A 22,894-nucleotide genomic window follows, 5' to 3' on the forward strand; every position below is an offset into this window, starting at 1 on the left:
CCTACTAAAATGACTAAGCTACAGTTTGTTAATATGAAAGCTTTTCCAGTTTTCTAGCTTCAAAAATCAATCTCCAGCAACCAGAGAATAAGTCAGTTAAAGAGCCAGGACTATTCATTTATAGCATGTAAGGTATTAGATAATTTATGGGAAAAACTACTCACCTTTTTCTGCTTTATGCTCACAAAGATCTACCTCCCACGGGTGTTTGTAAAAGCAGTTTTCTTGTTCTTACCCCGCGAAAGTCTAGCTGAGCCACCCCATACAGCTTCTCAGTTTCAACCGCTACACTCTTCCTTCTGCACACAGCAACATGTCATTACTCTCATGAATTCCATGTTCTTCTAGCAGGTTGATGAATAACACCAAGGAGTTTACCTTCCGCACCTTTCCATCTGCCCCTCTTAACGTTTCTCCTGCTGCTCTTACTCGTAGTCCTTCCTGACCCATTTCATTTAAGGACCTTCAAAGAGTTGCAACTTTCCTCTCCCCCAAAATATTTCTTTTAGGGGAGGTTCCTGCCCACCCCCACTGAGCCTTTAGCCAAGCCTGACGACTGCTAAGCCTTCCGTCCTGGCGGGTATTTCCATTTAACGCTTACTCTGGCGTCATGGTCTAAAGATGACCAGGCAGAGACCTTGCCCTTGAGGAGCCCATGTCTGCTGGAAGAGTCCTCCCCCAGGAGGTTATCCAAGGTGGTTTATTTTCGGGAATTCTATCTAACGTAGTGTTCTAAGACTTCCTGCAACAGAATCAGTAGGTGGTTTTTTTAAAATGCATATCCCACCTAGACCTATTAAATTAGCTTTTCCAATGCATAAGACCCTAGGAGTCTGCCTTTTTTATTTGATTCTTCAGTTGCAACAAGGAGCTAAGACCAAAAGCCTGGGCCAATCTCCTCATCAAAGCATGGATTAAGTGGGGTGTAAGGGGGGGTGTTGGGAGTCCCCTGGTGTACTGTCTGGACTTGTAAGGGCCTTGGCTGGGTCAGACGAGAGAAATAGGTCCAAGAGGCCTTTACACAAATCCTGACATGACACAGTGCAGCCTCTCACCACCAGCCCAAGGTCAAGCTCCACGGTCACCCTCTTCAGTCGTCCTAGCTCCTGATAAACAGCTTCCTGGGCACCAACCGTGTCTACAGGTTGTCCTAGCCCTCAGTCCCTATACAGGTTACGAAGATGAGTTCTGGGCTTCTGTCCCACACCCCAAGATAGTAACAGGCTCCCAGGATCCTAATGACTGCCCCCAATTTGAGGGCTAAAGGGGAAAAATGAGTAAGGAGCTCATTCATTCAACCATACTCATTTGTTTCCATAAAAAATAAAGGAGAGGAGGGGAAGGGGGGAATGTGGGAACTCTACTTTCCACTCAACTTTGCTGTGAACCTAAAACTGCTCTTTAAGTCTACTTAAAGAAAAAAAAAAAAAAAATATATATATATATATATATATATATGTATATATTTTCACAGAGGGGATGCCAGCTTCTGGAGATGAGAAAGTAGAGTATGATAGGAAACCAGATTGATTGGATGGAGTGCATGGAACATATAAATGATGGTCTGGTGAGCCTAGAAATCACATAGGACCTTTAGTATGTAACACCTACTGTGCTCTGGCCACTTTCATATACTTTTACCATTTTATCTTCAACACAATTGTGGCATCATCATCCCTCGTTTCATGGACCAGGGACCTGAGGTCCAGAGTAAGTGATTTTCCCAGGGTCACCTAGCAAATGAGTGAGTAGTAGAGCCCAGAGTCACACTCAAGTCCTCTAACCTTATGCTCTTGGCTCTCCCCTCCATCACTGCTGCCTCTCACTTAATTTGTACTTTATCTCATAGGCAAGGGAGCTTTGAAAGGGACAAGTGCTGGCCCAATCTAAAAATAGCTTACATTTATGGAGCACTTAGTCGGCTACACTCTGCTAAGCACTTGACCCAGATTACCCCTTTGAATCCTCACAGCAACCCTATGGCTGTTATCTCCACTTCACAGATGAGGAAACAGACCTGAGAGAGACTGTGATGTGTGGTTACAAGTCACACAGCCAATTGGTGATGGAGCCAAAGTGAGCCGGGGGGTCTGGCTCCAGGGTGCAGGCTCTGCCCTGCACTGCCACGGGGGGAGTGGAGAGGATGGGGCCGCCCCCATAAAGGCCGAGCTGACGAGACTTTACAACTCAGCGAATGTGGGAGCAGAGAGGGAGAGACCACCTAAAGGTGTGCCTGTGAATCAGCTAATCCTGGGGCCCCTTCCTTTGGACCTGGACACCCTCGGATGAGCTGGAGGTCAGGAGCCGAGATGTCACCCAATCCTCCTGCCAGAAGCCAGAGGCCCCATTTGGATGGTCTGGGTGGGGAGGGGCTGTTTGAAGCTCAAGCGCTCCCCTCCCTCCCTGGTGCTGTGAGAGAGGTGTCGTCTCTCTTCCAAGATAACAGGACTACCGGCTCCTCCTCCTGCAGCTATTCTGGGCTGCGGTCTGCTCCCCACTCTTCCCCTAGCCCCTCCTTCAGCCCTCTGGGAGTAGCTGGGTGGGAACAGGCCAGCCCTGTTACATAACCCTGTGGCTGGGACCCTGGGGAGGCCGGGCTGGAGAGCAGGTGCTCAGCCCCTCCCTCACCACCAACAGTGAAAATCTTCCTCTGGAGCCCAGCCTTGGGGTGGCCCAGCATGGAGGCAGCCACAGCTCTGGAGGTGGCCTCGGGATCCACACCGAGGGTGAAAGAAGCCAGCCTAGCCGATGCTGACGGAGCCCAGGCTTCACCTCGGCGGGGGGCCATCAGCCCCATTCCCCAGCTCCTGCCCCCCACAGAAGGTGACCCATGGGGATGGGGAGTGAGCGGTGGGAGTTGGGAGGATGCGCTACCGCCCTGACTGCACCTCCGTAGGTTTTGCAGATCTAAATGGTTTCATGGGATTGGTACTTAGGATGGGGGAGCATCCATCGGAGCCCCCACCCCCTTCCTTGGTGGATTCTCGCTTGCTGCTCAAATGTCTCTGCTGGGTTTTTGCTTTTTACCTGAAAAGTCAGTGAATGATGTTTGTGGCAATTTACAGTGACTAATAATGATAGGTTTGTATTTTTACCTTTAAAATATGTCTGTCACAGGGACCTGATATACCAACGCCAGTCAGGAAGGGAATGAGGGGTGAGATGGTGTCCATCTGGATTTGGAGAAGAAAGAAACAGAAAGCTTAGAGCCACCGGGAGGCTAAGTGGTGAACAGTATGTGACGCTCCGCCTCGCCCTCGGTAGAGCCGTGGGTCCTCCACCTACCCCAACATCTCCACTGGCTCCCACGGGAAACCCTAGCCTCTTTGAGCCTGAGCTCCACGGAAGCAGAGACCGTCCGGAAGAAGAATTTGGCTCCCTCTCTGTGGTCTCTGTGAGCCTCTCAGCATAAAGGCATTTTCGAGCTAGGAGGTGGTGGGTGCCCCTTCCAGCCCCAGAGTTCCCTGCCAGCAGCCCTGCTGCCCACCTCCCAGACTGCCCCTGGCTGAGGCCTTTGTAGCTACCAGCTCTGTGACATTTACCCTGGGTGGCTCCCACTGCACCTGGCTCAGCCGACGGAAGTGGAAGACGGGAGCCTGGCTCTTCCCCTCTCCTGCGAGGTAATCGGCGGAAGCAACTACGGGGGCTGCACGAAACATTTAAGACAGTTCCCTGCGCAAAGTCCCCACTTCTGGCCCCTTGGAGTCTTGAGTGCAGAGGATGCAAAGACCACAAACGAGACACCGTGGAATCCCTGGGTAGGGAGAGGTAGGAAAAGAAGACAGCATCTAGACTCAATTCCCAGGGCCACCTCCAGCAGCTCCGTGACCTTGGCCAAGTCAATGGACTGCTCAGTTTCAGTTTCCTCTCTGTAAAATGGTGAGTAATAGTATCTACCTGGTAAGGTAGTCGAAAGGATTGTTGAGATAATCCAAAGTGCCTTGGAAGAGGCCAAACAAAGACGTGAATAGATAATAAATTATTTCCAAGTCAGGGATAAAGACTGAGTTCTCCCTGCAAATAGGGTTGTGGAGGGAAAGTTTGCTGCCTCTTATCATCCTGATGGAAGATGCTGGGTCTTCAGAAGCTATTTGAATGTCAGGGGCAGAGAGCCAACCGAGTTTGCCCCACTGAAAAACAGGTAAAGAGAGCAGAAGTTATTGGGAACATACTAGGCTGGAATGGTCTTGAGGCAGAAAACCAGTTTCTTCCCCAAAAGGCCCAGGGAATAAGTCACAGGCAGAGGGAGAATGAGAGCCAGGACTGCTGACTCTCTGACCACTGGTCTCCACAAAACCCTGGGGGAGGGCGCTCATCCCTCCCACACTCCTGCCTCCTGACAGCCCCTGGCCACAGCCCCCAAGTGCGGCCTGAAGGGCCCTGATCTTGTGTGTGGCCTCAGGGCCACCAGCACCCAGCGACTCAACCCACCGGCATCCCAGAGGTCACTAGCAGCAAGGACTCCTTGTGACATTGTGCAAAGTGTTTGCATCTGTTATCCGGTTGGGAAAAGAAGACACGAGTTCAAACCCTAGCTCTGTCCTGTGACCCAAGGCAAGTCAATCCACCCCTCTGGGCTTCTATTTTCTCATCTGTAAATTGAGAGGTTGAACTAAATCAGAGTTCTTAACCCTTTGGTGGATACGGATCCCTAGGAAAATCTGATGAAAGCTGTGGATTCTTGCTCCAAGAAAAATACTCAACAAAGTTCAGGGAGTTCATAGAATCACTGAAGCCTAACCAGAGGTCTTCAGAGGGGGTGCTATGGTGCTGGACTAGATGGCCCCCAAGTTCCCTGTGAGCACCAAGCACTTTTCCTTCCTCTTAACGCCTCCTCTTCCTTATGGGGAGCTCTATGGGACATAGAAGGGCACAGCGGCTAGCATGTGAGTGCACATGAAATAGAGCAGGCGTCAAAATATTTGTGACATTAAAATGAACTGCAACTGGCCGACACTGAGCTTTTAGTCAAGAAAGACTGCTCCATGGCTAAATAAGCAGAAGTAGGTGTTTGGCACTGGGAAACCATCCTCTGTCACTCTCAACACTACACAAAGGCACTGTGTCCTGGAGGCAACGCTGGGCAGGGGCCAGAGGAGAGCTTTCGGAAGAGTGAGAGCCATGGGACAGACTGCACCCTGACACGGAGAAGACGGGACTCTGAGACCCAGTAGGAGGGCCCGTCTGCTGATCTCAGCTCGATTGCTTCCAACTGACCCTCTGTCCTCTTTCAATCTGGACTGTTCTGTGTCTTCCAGGCTTGGGAAGCTGAATTCCTAGCCTTGAAGTGACCATCCTTCCTTCCTCCCTCCCACCCTCCCACTGTCCCTTCCTATCCTCTTTCTTCCTTCTACAAATATTTACTTTGTGTCTATTATGTGCCAGGCGCTGTTACAAAAATGCACAAAATAGGCAAAAATAACTTCCCTTGTGGAGATTACATTCTAGTAAGGAGATAGATAATAAATAAGCAAATAAAATATATAAAATATCAGAAAGTGATAACTGCTATGCTGAAAAATAAAGCAGAGTAAGAGGAGGGTATAAAGTGCTGGGGTGGGAAGTGTACTTGCTGTTTCAAACAGGATATTCAGTGAAAGTCTTGTTAATAAGGTGATTTGAGCAGCAACTTAAAGGAGACCAGAGAACAATGCATGCAGATATTGAGAGTGAAGGTTTTCCACAGAGAGAACAGTAAGTGCAAAGGCCCTGAAGCAGGAGTGTGTGTTATGGATTGGGGCCACTGTGGCTGTAGCAGAGTGAGGGAGAGAAGAGCAGGTTTGGGGTCAAAGAGGTAGCAGGACCATTGTGAACACTGGTTCAACCCTGAGACAGATGGGCAGCCAGCGCAGGGTTTTAGGTGAGATCTGGCATGATCAGGTGTAGGTTTTAAGACTTTTATGGCTGCTGAGTTAAGAATAGGCTATATCTGCAGATCAAGAAAGCATCCTTTAAAAAAAAAAAAAGAATAGGCTATAGGCAGGCTTTAGACACTAGCAAGATTGTCAACTGAGAATGAGGATTCAGGAGAATGTATGGAAGTTTTAGAAGAGGGTGTACAACAGTCACCCAGGAGAACAGGAGATTGAGTGAATTAGGGAAGTCTGGCAGATCTGCCAGGGTCCATTTGGAGGCAATGGCCATCAATTTAAAGTCAGCATAGTTTTGTAATATTTTTCCCCAGTCATGTTTGGCTGTGTGGATGCAGACACTGAGGGGGTGTATTTAACTGGGGCTGGGTATTGCTAGGAAGTGGAAAAGGATTAGGGCTTTGAGTGGGTATGCAAGGGAGTGAGTCTAACGATGACCACGGAATCTAATTTGGGTGGGAAAGAAACTGATAACATGAAGGGGTGATGGAGAGTGAAGGGGTGGGAAGATAACGGGTCAGAGGTCTCAGTGGGCTGAAGGATCACTGCTGGCGGAGCTTTAGAGGGAGGGAGCTGAAGGGATAGAGACTGTTCATTAGGTCATGCGAGTTGATAAAACAGGCCTCAGAATTTAAGGCTCAAATACAATAGATGTTTATTCCTTACTAGCAAAACAACTAAAAGCAAGCGTTCCTACTCAGCAGATAGTTCTCCAGCACTAATTCAGGGACCCGGGCCTCTTCCATCTTGTGGCTCTGCCATGCCTTACGGCCCCGTGATCATCTGCATGCAGCTAGCAGACGGGAAATAGAGAACTCATTCGTTAAAAGCCTCGACTCAGAAGTGATTATCATCACTTCCACTCACATTTCACTGGCAAGAACTAGTCTCATTGTCATACAGCAAGTGGGGCAGCTCCTTCTCAGAGATCACTATACTATGGAAGAGATAATATGTACAAATTGTTGTGAGCAATTAGCCATCCCTGTCATGGAGGTGGTGCTGAGAGAGTGGGACGCTTGAAATTCAGATTCTAGAGTGGCTATAGTTATTGGTCTAGACAATGACCAAAGGAACCATGGGCTGAAGCAGGGGAGGACGAACTCATTGGAGGAGTGGCAGGCAAGGCTGGGAGGGGCCCTGCAGGAACTGGAAGTCTGGGTGTTGAGATGATCAGGAATCATGACTGGAGAAGTGTTGGAGAAAGTGACACTGAGCCAGGGCTACCGTCATCAGCATGAGGGGGAGACTGCCACAAGGGGAGAGGGTGATGGAGTCTTTTCCTCAGAGAAGTGTTGCCTATTTCTATGTTCTTTTATTTTTTCTGATCTTAGTTTCATGGCCTTCAAGGAGGTGACACTCTTGTCCTTCACAAGGTTTTTTGGGGGTTTTTTTGAAGTCACCACATTTCTTTCCCACCACACTCCTCCAGACAAGTTTCTAATAAGGTCAAGGCCACACCCTATGCATCTGCTAGTGTTTCTGTAAGAAATGCTGGCACTTTTTGGATCCCTGGAAATCTCTGGGGTTTTTTGGGAGCCATAGCTTGCCTTGTGCATTTGCCCTCTTTTGCTAACCGTTCACTCACACAGGCCTGTGCATGTGTGTGCACACACGCACACGTACTCGCAGTCTTGCACACTCACACACGCACACACTCCTCCACTCTTTCAATGTGTCTATCTTGTTCCTTCATTCTCTGGGCCATAATTAATACCATCAATCTGAACTACACAGTCCTTAGGGAATCGCTGGCAGAAAGTCTTTAGCCATGTGAAACCAAGTTATGAGAGGATGGGAACAATTATTTCCCATGAGCAGAGAATAAGGAAATGGGCATAAACCTCAGCAGGATGAAATTCGGTAGAATTAGGAAGGATTTGCTAATCAAGAGAAGTCGAGATCTCTAGACTTTAAGTAGTTTCCTTCTCCACTCCTTTTTAAGACAGTATTCTGTCTGAGAGAAATTCAGTGCTGAGAGCAACACAGCTCAGAAGCCAAGGGCTCTCAAAAGACTTTTCAAAATGTCTTTTACCTAAGACTCTATGAAGGGAGAAAACCTCATAGACAAACTGCGGCTGTCTCAGACCTGGTCTTAGAAAACCGAGGTTCTGCTTTAGGGCTGTAGCCTTTGGTTCACACCCCTCCTGGCATATGAGGAGAAGAAAGACCTTGGGCGTCAGGGCAAGCCATGTTTCTCCAAGGTCAGTACAATTAACACCTCGCTTGACTGTGGATGTGTGAAGGTGGACACTGAAGGGTAGGTAAGTGGACAGATATGCTGTCATGCTCAGAGAACCGGTCCTTCAGACACACATTCCTAGATGCGGAGGCGGGAGTCCTGGTGCCAGCACGACTTCACAACCGGCCGTGAGGTCAACAGCAAAGCTGTTTCTCTCTCCCAGCCCTTTCCTTCCAGTCTTCTCCTTGCTCTGGGTGCGCACCAAGGTCCTTCCTAACTCAGAGGTTCTGTAGGCAGCGCAAGGGACAGCAGAGCCGGCTTCTCCCCAGCCCTCTCCCCGGCAAGCATGAAGGGTTAGGTCCCCACTCAGCAGTGGGGAACCAAGCCCAACAAGATGAGGTTTTGACCCTCCTTTTCAATTGCCGCCCTCTTTTTGCAGAAAACCCTGAAGTCATATCCGCCTGTTCTCAACTCCTTGGTCGCTTGCCAAGATGGCCACAGGAGAGGAACACATCACACAACACTTCTTCTGTTCTTCATGCCCCGCCTCCACCCAAACTGCCAAAGTCGAACAGAGGGCAGCCGAGCAGGGTCATTCAGCTGCCTGGGCTCTGAGCTGAGTCCTTGCTGAGGCCTCAGGCCCTGGGCCGTACGGGCAGGACAGCGCTCAGAGTACTGGAGGCCCCATACCACGCAGTTCCCACTTCTGTCAGGGTAGAGGGGTGAGGCGCAGCCTAAGACAGCACAACCCAGGTTAAAACGCAAGCCACACGGTGAAAAAGGAAACTAGGTAAATAAAATGGACAGCGTGCACTGAATATTTCTGTCTATATTCATCCACAAAGCCCAAGTAATCTCAAGATGCTAATCGGGGCGGACTACGGAAGTTCCTGGTCTCTAAACAACGATCTACAAACTGAGGTGTAGGAAGAGCTTCATAGACCCTTCGTTTATTTTATTTTCAATTTCACCATTCAAATTCTGCATTATGTAATGTACATTTTAAACAGTTCAATTTGTTAAGTAAACATACATACATTGGGGTGAACGTTCAGGGATGTATTTACAGGGAAATGTGTGTTATCAAAAAGTTCGGAATCTGCTATCGAGCTGTTTGCCACAGTTGTGTGCTGGGGTGGAGTTCTTCCAACTGCTAAGAATGAAGGAGCGGGCAGGCTGGGGAGTTGGTGGGAACTGAGACTGTCACACTCCCTGCAAGACTACAGCAGCGGGGGACTGTCTCTGCCTGAGAAAGGAGGAGGCAGTAGCACCAGAAGCCTGGAAAATGGAGTAGACTTCAGCCAGGACCCCAAAGGAACCCAGGTGGGTTGTTTGCACTTCCTCAGCCAAGGCTGCCGGAAGCATCCTGAGAGGAAGTTACACCTGATCATTCCCCAAACTTACACTCAGCACTTTCCTGAGCATCTCCTGTCTTCATCCTGGAAACCAATAAACATAATCTAATCTCTCTTCTCACTGGAACACGCCTGGAACATCAAGGGGGAGTAAGCAGTGGACCTAATCTTTCCCAGATTCTGACTGTACAAAGTGATCCTCCACAGACTGGAAGACACTGTGCAGGCCCCTGAACAGGGCAGCCCTGCAGAGAAGGGACCAGACGCCAGCTCCCTCTGCAGTGACATCAGTGCTGTCCTGGTGGGGCCAGGGTGTTGACTCTGCCTGCAGAATATAAAGCTTTCTCCTCGGGGTCTGGCACCAAACTGGGGAGCGGGGCGGACACTTGGGGGTCAGAATTGACATTGAAAGTGGCCTTGATAAAAGGAGTGTTGTTGAGGACAAATGTAGAAAAGGAGTGGAAAGACAGACCACTCGGACTGGACTGGTCTGTGCACAAACAAAAAAGAAATCTCAGTTGATGAAAAGTCGATGGTGGAGAGTTACCAATTAAAAGAAGTAGGTGTCAGGCTCGCGCTTCAGTGCTCTTTCTGCGGAGACTTTAACTCTCTCTAGAGGATCCCACAGCTGGTTGCTTATCCCTAAATCCCAGTGAGACAATGGGAGCTATCTTTCCATTCCCCGAGAGAGGGCTTAATTTGCTGAGTGTTGCCTGGGTCACCTGGCCATGGAGCACAGCTAGACGCAGCATCCACTTCTACTTCCTCTAAACTCTCCTCTTCCCCCCAGGAAGGCTCACCACCCCCTGTTCTCTCTCTTTCCATCACTCAGAGCACCCCAAGATCTGGCTACCTCAGGCCCTGAGGCAGACCTACGTCCAGAAGGTTGGAGACACTCTGAATCTACTAATCCCGTTCCAGGTGATCATGCCAGCCCCACGTTGAGTCCATGACTGGGGCCAGGCCAGGGTTTTGATTTGGAAACAAAAAACAAGAGTCCTGCTAGCAGTGGGACAGTCGTCCTAGCCTTGAATGGAAGGGGCATGTCACCAAGTGTGAGGCCAAACAGCCCTTCCATCAGCACTCCTGCGGGGTGTTGGGGTCAGGTCAGGTCGGGCATGCCCAGGTGATGATGTGAGGCTAATCCATGCCCTTCAGTCAGCAGGGGTCTGGGAGCTCTCAGTTTGGAGGGCTCTCAGGAGTTTGGGCAGCTATTTTTAGTCCCAGCTGCCCTGAGTGTCCATGACCTAGACTCTCAGAGGTGGGGAGACTCAAAGCCATCCCCCTTTCCCATGATCCTGAGGCTGTTGTTGAGAGATGGAAGTCCGCTGGGACAGTCCACCAACCTCTCACTCAAGGAATTTGCAGCTGCGAGTCAAGTCACCACGTGGACCTAGTGGATCTGACCCCTGTTGCAGCTGGGAGGGGCAAGAGGCCTCTCGGGGCAGCTCACAGCCTTCTCCCCATTTCTCAGGGCAAACCCCAACCTCAAGCCATCTGCACGCATGACGGCTGTGCCTTGGACGCCAGTCATGTGAGCATGTGGAATGGGGAGTGGGACTCCATCCTCTTCATCCAAGAGGCCCAGCGTGCTGACTCGGGTCACTACCAGCTCCGTGTGCAGCTGGGCAGGCTGGAGGCCACCACCACCATTGACACCCTGGTGATCGGTACAGTTAGGGGAATGGGAGACGACGTGGTCCTCGGGGGCTCCCACCCCAGCCTGAAGAGGAATCAGCACAGAGAGCCGGGGAAGCGGGGCTGTGGGATGCAGCGGTGGGTGAAGAGAGGGGTGGCCGAGCAGAAGCGGAGGGGCCCCTCCTGGAGTGATGTCCTGGCGTGTGAGGCGTGCCATGCCCGCTGCCATGCTTGGCCCTTTCAGAGAGGCCAGGCTCTCCTCAGAGTATCCAGTCGGTGGATGTCTGGGGCTCCAGCGCTACCCTGGAGTGGACTCCGCCCCAAGACACGGGAACGCACTCCTGGGGTACACGGTGCAGAAGGCTGACACCAAATCTGGGGTGAGGCCCAGCTGGGATGGAGGGAGGGAGGAACAGCACGTTCTGGAATGGGGCTCTGGTAGCTCCACGCAGTAGGCTGGGGCGGAGTGAGTTGCCAAAACAGGGGTTTCATTCCAGGCATCTTCCGGGGCCCCACAGCTGTGGCTCACGGCGCTGGAGCGCTATCACCGCGCCAGCTGCACAGTCTCCAACCTCATCGTCGGCAACTCCTATGCACTTCGAGTCTTTGCTGAGAACCAGTGTGGGCTCAGCCAGACAGCCTCTGTCACTGCTGACCTGGCCCACATCCAGAGAGCAGGTAAGGCACCGAGACTCGGAGCTGGGAAGAGTTAAGGAGAAAGAGTTGAAGAGGGATGGGGCTCTCAGGCACTACAGCAAGGCCCCTCTTGGTCCCCTCAGCTACTGTTTACAAGACCGAGGGGTTTGTCCAGTGAGATTTCTCAGAAGCCCCGAAGTTCACCCAGCCTCTGGCAGACTGCACTACGGGCATTGGCTGTGACACCCAGCTCTTCTGCTGCGTCCATGCCTCCCCCAAGGTGAGCAGGGAGGTCTGTGGGTGGCTGTGCTGCTTCCTGCTTCTGCTCTAACCTTAGCTGTGTCGAAGAACATTCTAACCAAAACATTTGCTCCCGTCACCATCATCTGCCTCTTCCACAGCACATTATGTAGGAACACTCAGGGCACTGGTGTCCAAGACAGGCTGATGTGGATAATGTTTCCAGTTTTGCTTTTAGTGTTTGTTCCTCATATATGAAGATATCACTTAATGACCTGCTGGCAATTGGGCATGAGATTCAAAGCTGTCTCTCTGGCACGGGGGTTGGAGTCCTGTTGGTTGCTCCTGACTCACCCCCTCATCTTTATCTTCCAGCCAAAGACCATCTGGCTAAAGAACAAGATGGATATCCAAGGCAACCCCAAGTACAGAGCCCTCACTCACCTGGGAATCTGCTCCCTAGAAATCCACAAGCCTGGCCCCTTTGACGGGGGCATCTACACCTGCAAGGCCGTTAACCCCCTGGGGGAGGCGTCAGTGGACTGTCAGGTGGATGTGAAAGGTAAGGGCAGAACTCGTACCTTAGGGTGCAATCACCTCCTCTCTCCACAGGTGGAAAAGTCGAGGGCAGAGACACAAGCCTAGATGGAGAAGGGCTCGGGTTGCTTCCCCTTCAGGACTTCTCATCACTGTCATCATCAGGATGTATTTGAGGAGCCATTTTTATCATCCACTCCTCATTTCTCTCCATCATAATTCTGTAATACAGGAAGAATCACTATTTCCACTTTGCAAAGGAGAAACCTGAAGCGCAGGGAGGTGACTGATCAGTTTACTTGCGGTTTCCAGTGCTGGTTAATTGAAGAGTTGGCGCTATGGTGGAAAAGAGGCCAAGTCTGCTGGACCTCACCCAGATCATTTTTCATTAAACTATACAATCTGACTCAATCCAGGAAAGCTGTAGCTTTTTATTGGGCTTTTAAACAAACCAGAGGACTTTCGTCTCTAGTTGGTTAAAAGGGAATATTGCACATCCTCTCTACCGCTTTTAAAGTATTCATTCATTTATCCATTCCTGTCCCCTTGCTCAGATTGCCATCACTGCACTTAGAATATTGTTTTATAATTATCTGTTTACTGATCTGTTTCCCCATACACTGTGAGCACTGTGAGGGCAGGGACCATCTTATTCGCCTTTGTCCCCCAGTGTCCAGCCCAGTTTCTGGCACACAGTGGGCACTTTCTGAGCATGTGCGGCATGACTCAGGAATGAATGGGCCATTACATGTCCTGTTCTTCCCTCCGCATAGACTCCTAATTAGCACCATGGACTACCCCCAGACCTGGAAGTATATCCCTTCTCAATTCTCTGAAAGGTTTCCCAGAGATTTCTGAGATGTTAACACGGAGAGATGTCTGAATTTTGCAGCTCCTAATCGAGGCACCCTAAGCGGACATGGGCAACTCTGAGGAAGGTAAGGAAAGAGGGACAGGCGATCTGAATGGAGTATTTCATGTTTATGGCTAGTGTTGTTGAGTCTGAGACAGATATGTATTCCTGAGCCTTTCAACCATACACTCACTGGCAACCACTTTTCTTTTAACCACTTTTTTTCTTGTAAGTGAATACTATCATCCCTGTGGAGGGAATTTACCAGAGATGAGGTCTACTTTTGTCACATCCTCTATCTATCTGTACTCCTCAAGTTGATGACAGGAATTAAACCTAGCGGTCCTCTGAAGAAGAGTGATAGCATCTACCTAATTGTAAGGGGGTTTTGCGGGAGGGAGTGAGCAGGTGCTGTAAGAAAAGGTGTCAAGGAAAACAATCAGGAGTGGAGGATGGCCGAGGTCACCACCACCACCACATGGCAGAAAAAGAGAGAGGAAGATGTTCCTATCAATTAAGTGTTTCTACCTCAGTATCTTAAGCATGGTGAAAACCAGACGAGTTTGCTTCCTTTTTACTTTGAAGATTTTGGATTCCTTCCCTTCCAAGAGAAGAAAACCACTGTTATCATTATATGTCAACAATAACTGAACATGTGGGGATGTGGTCCCAAGCAGCACGTTACTGGCAAAGGGCAACTCAGACCATCATTTAGAATTTGATAACTCCTTCAGACTCTAAATCATTCACAGCAGAAATGTTGTGTACACACTGGTGACTGGGGTGAAAAGGAAGCTCATGAGAGAATTAAAGAGAACTGGTTCCCAACACCTCCTCTGACTTGCAGCTCCTGGCCAATGAAACCCAAGAATGAATTCCATCCCAGAAGCCATTTACTTAAGCCTCTCACTGATCTTTAGCAAGTGAAAACCTTGAGGGATGCATTAAAAGTACAAGCTTCTCAGGAGATCTCTCTCTGCCAGCTGGCTTGCACAGCCAGTTCTCTCGCCATCCCTCAATTCCCTCTCTGCATTAAGGTTAAGGTTAAGGTTAATGTCATGTTGTGTTGGTGTTATCCTTGTTCCTCTTAGTGCCCTTTTCCATCTTTCCCAGTCAGTGCCAGCAACGAAGCAGGGTAAATACAGATTTCAGAGCACAGGACCCAGGGACCATGAAAGGAGGTCACCTCAGCAGCCTGGATGAGCTCTCGCTGTTTGCCGTTATGGCCACAACATACCCTCTCTTTTCTGTGCCTCCAGGAAGCCTGTGGCGAGACTGTGTTCTTAAGGAGCTCCAGCATAGTGTCTGTTTGGACTAATCTAAATAAAGGTGTGGATCTTCGCTGCATAAGTGTCCATCTGTTTGAGCCTTTCTATATAGAAAACCATTGAGAAAGTTGGAATCCTTTAGCCAGACTGTATGGAATCAGCGGACCCCCAGACTCCTCTTTCTCTTCCCATAACTACATTCTCTTCCACAGAGGTTCCGAACACTGTCCTTTTCTCTAGACAGTCTATGACAACTCTATACAGTACTAGGTGCTCAAAGGGATGCTCAAGATGACCTGCTCTCTTCCTCTCTATGCTTTCCAGTATAAGTTGGAAAACAGGATGCACATCTATCACAGAGACACAGACAGCAGGACACATAAATACACACATAGCTAATTAAAGACAGAGCACTAAGATGTGAGGGCTGGGAGATAGTGAAGAAACCAGTGCAGAGTCTCATTAAGCCCTGGGGAAAGAAGAAAAGTGATGTGCTCTTGCTTACATGTTTTCATTTCTATAACAAATAAGATACTGAAGGCATTCTGTGATGGAATCTGCAAAAGATAGCAACAATTCCTCCCATCCTGGAATGGTCATGGTGCTCTTTCCACCAAGAGTTGGAGTCTTTTTCTGCCCCCTTGAATCTGGCTGACCATGTGCCCTGCTTTGACCAAAAGAATGTAGTGGAGGTGATGCTATGCCAGTTGAGAGGTCTGCTAGTCTCTGCTTTTGCTTTTGGAAGTCAGCTCCCATGTAAGGGATCTCAGGATAGATTACTGAATTATGGGAGGCCACGTGGAGGACAACCAAGCATCCCAGCGGACAGCCAGCACCACAGCCCTAGACATGTGTGGCTACCTTGGACCCCTCAACCCTAGTCAAACCCAATCTACTCCTCATGTAGAGACAGGCTGTCATTGCACAGCCCTGCCCAAACTGTAAAATCATGAGCAGATGGATAGTTGCTGTTGTTTCAAACCACTAAATATTGGGTGGTTTGTTACACAATAATACAGAACTGAAACAGCTTTCTATGCATCAGGCACCGAACATCAGGCTTTATCTCTTTTAATCTTCATTTTACAAATGAGTGAGTTGAAGCTTATAAATTGCTCCAAGTTATGTAGCTGGAAAGTAGAAGTTCTAAGATTTGAATCACGTCTCTTTGACTTCAGGCCTTCCCTATTTCCTCTCATCTCTTTCACCCAGGGACCCCCACTGTTTGGGTCTGGGTTGGAATCATGGGTTTAAGAAAGAAAAGATTTCTAGGAGGCAGTAAATATAAGGCAAGGTTTTGAGGAGGAAGTGGATATGGTTTGGCTGAGTGTGAAGAAGAGCTTTTCTGTTCAGACCAAAGGCCTATTTTCAGTTGAGGCCAAGTATCTATTCCAGCCTTTCTCAACTGGAGTTCTATGAGAATTAAGTCCCAGTGCCCCAAAGCATTCATTGTATGTCATAAATTAACTTCTTCCTATGCATCTAGAATGTTACTAGTTATGTAGCATCCTTGGGAAAACTGAGAAAATAGTCACACAAATCATTTGTAGGGTCTAATTCACTTGCGGAACCCCTGCTGAGAATGTTGAGAGGGCCATCAGGCAGCAGGGGCCAGGGTCCCGAGCCAGCCAGTCACGTACACAGTGACCAAGAGGCTTCCCTGCATTCAAGGAGAACTGCACCGGAATCCTTATGTTGTTTTTTTTTTTTATTAATTAATTAATTAATTTATTTATGGCTGTGTTGGGTCTTCGTTTCTGTGCAAAGGCTTCCTCTAGTTGCGGCAAGCGGGGGCCACTCTTCATCACGGTGCGCGGGCCTCTCACTATCGCGGCCTCTCCTGTTGCGGAGCACAGGCTCCAGACGCGCAGGCTCAGTAGTTGTGGCGCACGGGCCTAGTTGCTCCGCGGCATGTGGGATCCTCCCAGACCAGGGCTCGAACCCGTGTCCCCCGCATTGGCAGGCAGACTCTCAACCACTGCGCCACCAGGGAAGCCCCTTAAGTTTTTCATTTATGCACTCAACACTATGCTCAAAGTACCTTCTCACCTAAGGCTTACCATGTGCCTGGGAGGGGGTATAATTTCTTCATTAATTCATTTCTTCATAATTTACCCCAAATCTTTAACTCTTATTCATACATACCATTTTGGAGTTGAGCTGAGGGGGACACATTATTTCCCAGATTAGTGGCCTTATGCTGAGTGAAGAATTCTTGTGCCTGAAATCTATATTTTCTGGCTTTGTTGTCATTCTGATGGAAGAGAAAGCAGATCCATTGCTTTTTTTCTTCAACAGCTTTCAAAATCATAATTTGGTGACAGAAAATTGGAGATGAGTTTCCTTAGGAGAAATTAACTTCCAGCTTGCTAACTAAAACTGCCTCTTCCACTTACCTGAAGGTGGCTGAAGAATTTCCCTACTCAGGCTGCTCCTAGGGGAAGACGGAATGCAGTTAATTAACAGCTTCTTTCCCTCTGATCTCCACTACCTGCCTGAAGAGAGGGAAGCTACTGGCTCCGGTTTTCTTACCTCCAAAGAATCTGAAACCTGCAGAGCAACTAAAATTCCACTGTCACCAGGAAACCTACGGAAAAAGAGGCAGTCCTCTTCTCTCGGCTCTTCCTCATATAAGCTTGCAAGTCCTGGGTCTCCCCACCCTCTCCCTTATCACACCACTAAATTCCAAGGCTCCTTCGCTCCCTGTGGCATTTATTACTGTAACATCTCACTCCTGCCAACCTCACCACCTCAACTTCACAACTAAAAACTAGGAAGTAAACAAAAAGCCTATAAATCGCCAAAATAATGGTCATAAACTCTGGAAACTAAAAGCTTAGGCTCTTTGTTTACAGGAAAGCTCTTCAACCATTCTTTTCGGGACTTTTAACTTAAAAATTTTAGAATATTTCTGAGAAGCTCTGTTAACTGGTGGCCCAGTCTATTCACAGGCAACCCTTGGAAACAACAAAGAAAATCCCTAATAAGTAGGCTTAAGCTTTTTACACCACAGCTTTCAATTTAGAGGAAGGCACACGGTATAAAACTTGATGTTCATAATTATCCTCCTAACCATGTACTCTGACGGTCACGATCCTCTTAGATAAGCGAGGGGTCAAACATAAGCTCAGAGAGGTCAAAGATACTCAATATACTTGTCAACAGAGGAGCTACGGTTGAATCTGAACCCAAATCTCCTTGTCTGAAAAGCCCATTGTTTTCTTCACACCTTGGATGCCTCAGGTTCCGAATGTTCTCGCCTAAAAAGCCGATGGAAGATGTACGTCGTGGAGAACCTCAATATACCTAAAATATAAATGTTTAGTTGCTTCCGTGAATACACCTGAGGGATCAGGCTAACACTGCGCTTCCGAATGGAGTGAGCCGAGTGAGCCCAAGAAAACGAATTTCCTCAGGCAGAGCGTTAGTTCTGGGGCCGACGGCCGCAAGGGGCGTCAAAGCTCAGCTCTGCCCCGCACGAGAAGGAGGGGGCGGCAGGGCGCGAAACTCTCACTCATTGGCCCGTTCCCTCGCGCGCCGCCGCGAGGTCCCGCCCCTCGCAGGCCCAGCTCCGGGAGGGACACCGAACAAGGTCTCCCGGGCAAGCAAGCGCGCTCGCGGCCTCCTCGCCTCAGCCCTCCAAATGGAGCCTTTCTTGGAACGGCTTTCCCCTCCGCCCCCACCTGCGGACTTCCGGCGGGCTACCCCTCCACCGCCCCGCCCCACAAGGGCGGGGGATGCTGGCCTTCACCAATCATTGAGCGCGTATGGTAGGAGTGGGTGGGGCCTGAGAGATTCGAAAGGAGCCCCGCCCCCTCGGAGCGGGTTCCCGGGACTAGGTTGTGGGAGGAAAACACCTTCCGCGGGAGGTGAGGCGAGTCAGAAAGTGAAAACAGGGTGGTGTGGAGGTGTGGTGTGGGCGTGGTGCCGCGGGGAGTAGAAAGGTGGCTTGGGGAGAGGAAGAACCCGGAGGGTGGTGGCGGGGAGGAGGATGGGGCGCGTAGACCGCCCCAGCGAGAAGAGGTCGGGTCGCAGGGGGGCGGGGGCCAATGTGCGGAAGGAGATGGGAGGATGGGGCATCTGTCGGCACTTGCCCCGGAGGTAACAGTACCTCAGTAACAGGGGCAGGTGCTGCTGCTGGGACGCTAGCTTTACCTCCAGCGTGACTCCCAGCCCCTGGCTTGCACCCTGAGGCTAGCTGGGAGGCCTTGGGCAGGATGGAGACCTGAGGAAAGGTGTATTTTCTCTCCAGCTCCGGGGTCTAAGCTGACTTTTGCTCCTGCTGGCTGGAACATGGAAGATTTAGAAGAAGGTAAGGAAACGCTGGAGGGAAGAATGAGGCCCTGTGATTGAGAGCCGTGTTAGGGACCAAAGGCTGGCATTCCTTCTTTCTTCCCCTACAGATGTAAAGTTTATAGCAGATGAGACCTTGGACTTTGGGGGGCTGTCACCATCTGACAGGTAGTAGACTCTTTATCCTACTTACCTTCCTCCAACAATGGTTGTCTCTAACCCCTCACTGCTGAATTATTGGTCTCAGGTCTGGATTGGTAATTTAGCAAGGTTGGGTGCACTGGGGCTTCTGGGTGGCTGGTTGACTTCGCCCCCTATGACACTACTGTGGGAGGGGAGAAGGGATAAGCTGGAACGAGATTTCAGGGTGTTAAGAAGAAGGGTAGGTGGATTTGCTTCATGTTCATCCTGGCATAATTCCCAATGTCAGTAAGTGCTGAAGGCCTCCTAGAACCGGCTGTCTCATCACTTAGATCTCACAGCCAGCACGGGTATCAGGGTTTGGGGTTGTGTTCCTGGCTCTGTAGTGGGGGTTTTGCCCAGTCTCCCTTGTAGTCTCCTGCTGTCTTCCATGTGGGCATGGTGCCTGATTTGTTTTCTTTCTCAGTCGAGAGGAAGAAGATACAGCAGTGTCGGTGACTCCGGAGAAACCCCTCCGACGAGGTCTCTCCCATCGAAGTGACCCAAATGCAGTGGCCCCTGCCCCCCAGAGTCTGAGGCTCAGCTTAGGCCCCCTCAGCCCAGAGAAGCTGGAAGAAATCCTCAGTGAAGCCAACCGGCTGGCAACTCATCTGGAACAGTGTGCCCTGCAGGAGCGGGAGAACACCGGTGAGGGCCCGGGGCCTCTAAGGGTGAAGCCCAGCCCTCGGCGGGAGACCTTTGTGCTCAAGGACAGTCCTGTCCGAGACCTGCTGCCCACCGTGAGCTCTTTGGCTCGGAGCACCCCCTCCCCAAGCAGCCTGACACCCCGACTCCGGAGCAGCGATAGGAAGCTGTCAGTCAGGGCTCTTCGAGCAACATCTGGAAAGAGGCCCTCCAGCATGAAGAGGGTGAGTGTAGAGGGTTTGGGTTAGATGTGTGCCCCCGACACTGTGCCTGACTCAGTACAGGCGTAGAGCAGTTTCCTTGTTGGTAAAATAGAGATAGTCAAATTCTACCTCATAGGATTATTGGAATTAAACGAGGTACCATAAGCAAAGCACTTACCACCGCGTCTGTGCGTGAACTCTATAATGCTTATAGTAAGCTCTCAATAAATGGCATTGTTGATGATGATGATGATGTTGGCAGCAAACTTCTGCTCTTCCTTACTGGGATCTAGGCAGCTCTCCACCTCTGTCCCTTAATCAGCCAGCAGAACAGATTCTTTTTCCATTCTAGTCCTTTTTTTCCCCCCCTCTTTGTGTTTCAGGAGTCGCCCACTTGCAATCTGTTCCCTGCATCCAAAAGCCCAGCATCTTCTCCTCTTGCCCGATCAACTCCTCCAGTCCGGGGGAAAGCCGGTCCCAGTGGGAGAGCAACAGCAAGTGAGAAGACCTGGGCAGCAAAGCTGTGGGTGAGTGGGAGGAGGGAGGATGCAGAGCTGACCCTAAAATTCCTCTGCTCCTCTCCACCAGGCCCACCTACCTCTGTCAGACCAGTCTTGGCTTCACAGCCTTCTACCAGCAACTCTCAGCGCCTGTCTCGGCCGCAGGGAGCAGCTGCTAAACCTTCCACTCGACTGCCTGTTCCGTCGGCCATTCCCAGGCCTGCCAGCAGGATGCCACTCACCAGCCGGAGTGTACCATCCAGCAAAGGTGCCCTTCCTCCAGATTCCCTGCCAGCTCGGAAAGGACTTCCAAGACCAAGTGCCGCAGGGCACAGAGGTGAGAAGAATGGCCATAAGGATAAGAAATCAGGAGGAAGAACACCTACCCCTGCCCAGCATGAATGCACCCTCCCAGAGTTGGTAGCAGTGACTTTCCTCCACCCTCATTACAGCTCTGTTTGAAGATGGGGAGGCTGAGTTAAGGAGAGAATGTGGGCCTGGGCAGAGTTTGAACCTCAGTTTTCAAATACCTTATGTTTTTTATCTTGGGTGGGAAGAAAGGCACTAATCCCAAACTCACTCCGCCTTCATCCAGTATTTCTTTTTGAGAAGGTCACTTGAACCTTCTGCTAACTCATGTCTTTTGTTAACACCCATCAAGTTCCTGTTTCTCAGCGACCAAATCTTCCCATCACTGGTGCCGGTCGCAGCAGTCTGCAGCCCCCCAGGAAAGTTGCCGTCCCAGGACCTACCAGGTAAGACAGGTTGAGATGCTGTCTCTTTCTCCCTTGATGGGGATGAGGAGGGGAGCCTGGAGGGGCAGGGAGTCCCATTTCTTCCTACCCTGAGGAACTTGAACTCAGCTGGTGACAAATGGGCTTGTGAACGAAGGGCAATTTAAAGCAGTTCCTTCTTCTGTCTCTTTAGGTAAAGAGATCAGGACAGCAAGCAAGAATTCAGTAGCAAACCACCATAGTCACTGCCTGGACTCACCTCTGTAATCAGCTTCCCAAGCCCTCTCCTTGGAGGCGGGCCTGACTCCAGCAGATTCTGGCCCAGGGATAGAAGGAAGAGCTGCCACCATGGCTGGTGCCCCAGGAGTAGAGACCATGGGAGATAGGGTGGATTAGGGTTGAGCTGGAGGGGAATCAAACTCTCAGTTGAAACAAGTTAGGAAAAAGAGGTTGCCTCCCAGTGGTGAAGTTAGACAGAAAATAAGAAATGCTCGAGAGTGGTTTGTCCTCATCCACCCCCGCTCTTGTGTCCAGCTCCACAGAGTTTGATTTTCATCCCAGGCTTTGGTTCGCTGGACATTTACATGTGAATGGCCTCTGTAGCTAACCTCCCTGCTCTCCAAGGAGCAGTCCTCCTGAATAACATCCTCTACTGGACTCAGGCCTGTTTGGAGAGGCAGAGGCAGGCATCTGGTCTCCAGAACTTGTTTCCTGTGGATTCTATGACTCCTAACAGGCCAGTTTATGATAAGCTTACTCCATTGGTCTGCATTTTTCTAAAATAAAATGAGTATATTTTTATATTCTGTATGCATGTGAAAATAAATCCTGCTCCAATTTCTAACAAATTTGGGGTAAACTCCTGTGTAATTCCAATGAGGGAGCCAGGATGGGCTTCCCAGGCAGGGATCTGAATAGGCCCTAGGCCCTTGAGATTCCAGCTAATCAGGCTATGACTAGCCCCCTTGTTGGCATTCGATGGGAACAGGCTGCCTTTTTCTAGGCATTTCCAGGCTTCATATGTTATTAGAAGGTCCAGATCAACTTAAGAAGGGTTTAATTCACAGTATGTGAGGCTATCAAACCAGGGTCTTGGTAAATTATTATTTATATTCTAAACGTGGGTGTCCTTTCCTGGCAAGAGAATGGATACTCCTAGGAATTCAGCATCTTGTTTGCTGTACTTATGGGATGAGGGGGCCCTCGGGTGGGTACGCTGGTGTTCAGGTTTGCTGATTGCCTCAGGCAGAAGATGCCTGAACACCTTGTTATGTTCTGCCTTACGTCTTTAGAATTGTTGGTGTTCTCCTCTTCTTTCCCCTACTAGACTTGAGGGCTGGCGCCAGGATTTGTAAACCTCTGCAGTGCCTAATGTTGTGATTTGTATGTGGTGGAGAGTTCTATTCATTTATTGAAAAAATATTTGAGTGCAAGATGGGGGGTGTTTGTTAAATGAATGACAAAAGATTCATTTAACAGATTAACTAAGGGTCTCCCTTTTCTCACAGCCTTCGATTCTTGGAAATGCCAGAACCAGCCCAATTCCTTATGAGTTTTGAGAGGACTTTCCTCCTTGGAGGCCAGGCTGACTTAAGGAAGTCAGCAGGCAACTGGGCCAAGGGAGTGAGTTCCAGCTGGTGCCCCGCCCCCCATGTTTACATGCCCATAGGCCCCCTTCTGAGGCACTAAAAGGCCCTTCCCTTGTTCCTGGGCCAGGGCCCCCCCCCCCCCCGTGGCTTTCTTCTTTTTATGGCTGATCT

The 22,894-nt window shown here is 49.9% G+C and overlaps 2 protein-coding genes across 5 annotated transcripts; both read left to right on the forward strand.

Annotated features, from left to right (window-relative positions):
• The first annotated feature begins 2,678 nt into the window (after positions 1 to 2,678).
• Positions 2,679 to 13,341, forward strand: MYBPHL (myosin binding protein H like). Its single transcript, XM_061183879.1, is given in 9 exon segments — positions 2,679 to 2,823; positions 10,240 to 10,328; positions 10,882 to 11,077; positions 11,290 to 11,376; positions 11,379 to 11,425; positions 11,564 to 11,723; positions 11,825 to 11,961; positions 12,297 to 12,483; positions 13,298 to 13,341. Coding segments are annotated over 9 exon segments (1,092 nt in total).
• A 5,061-nt stretch (positions 13,342 to 18,402) lies between these two features.
• Positions 18,403 to 21,946, forward strand: PSRC1 (proline and serine rich coiled-coil 1). Of its 4 annotated transcripts, none has more exons than XM_061186220.1 (8): positions 18,403 to 18,448; positions 18,832 to 18,891; positions 18,983 to 19,040; positions 19,480 to 19,921; positions 20,284 to 20,398; positions 20,489 to 20,737; positions 21,062 to 21,155; positions 21,669 to 21,946. In XM_061186220.1, exons 2-8 carry the CDS (start codon positions 18,873 to 18,875, stop codon positions 21,739 to 21,741), a joined length of 1,050 nt encoding a protein of 349 aa, XP_061042203.1. In that variant the 5' UTR covers positions 18,403 to 18,448; positions 18,832 to 18,872; the 3' UTR covers positions 21,742 to 21,946. The 4 variants fall into 4 exon arrangements, with proteins under 4 accessions (XP_061042203.1, XP_061042205.1, XP_061042206.1 ...); XM_061186222.1 differs by having other exon boundaries at positions 21,328 to 21,761; XM_061186221.1 differs by lacking the exon at positions 18,403 to 18,448 and adding an exon at positions 18,463 to 18,487.
• The last annotated feature ends 948 nt before the right edge of the window (positions 21,947 to 22,894 follow it).

Source organism: Eubalaena glacialis, chromosome 3 (assembly GCF_028564815.1).
Source record: "Eubalaena glacialis isolate mEubGla1 chromosome 3, mEubGla1.1.hap2.+ XY, whole genome shotgun sequence".
Taxonomy (NCBI): domain Eukaryota; kingdom Metazoa; phylum Chordata; class Mammalia; order Artiodactyla; family Balaenidae; genus Eubalaena; species Eubalaena glacialis.

What these genes read in the sequence shown, in the direction of transcription:
- PSRC1 (XM_061186220.1), top strand. An exon ending in GGGCTGTCACCATCTGACAG is followed by an intron (nt 19,041 to 19,479) that starts GTAGTAGACTCT and finishes TTTCTTTCTCAG; the next exon opens with TCGAGAGGAAGAAGATACAG. An exon ending in AAGTGCCGCAGGGCACAGAG is followed by an intron (nt 20,738 to 21,061) that starts GTGAGAAGAATG and finishes ACACCCATCAAG; the next exon opens with TTCCTGTTTCTCAGCGACCA.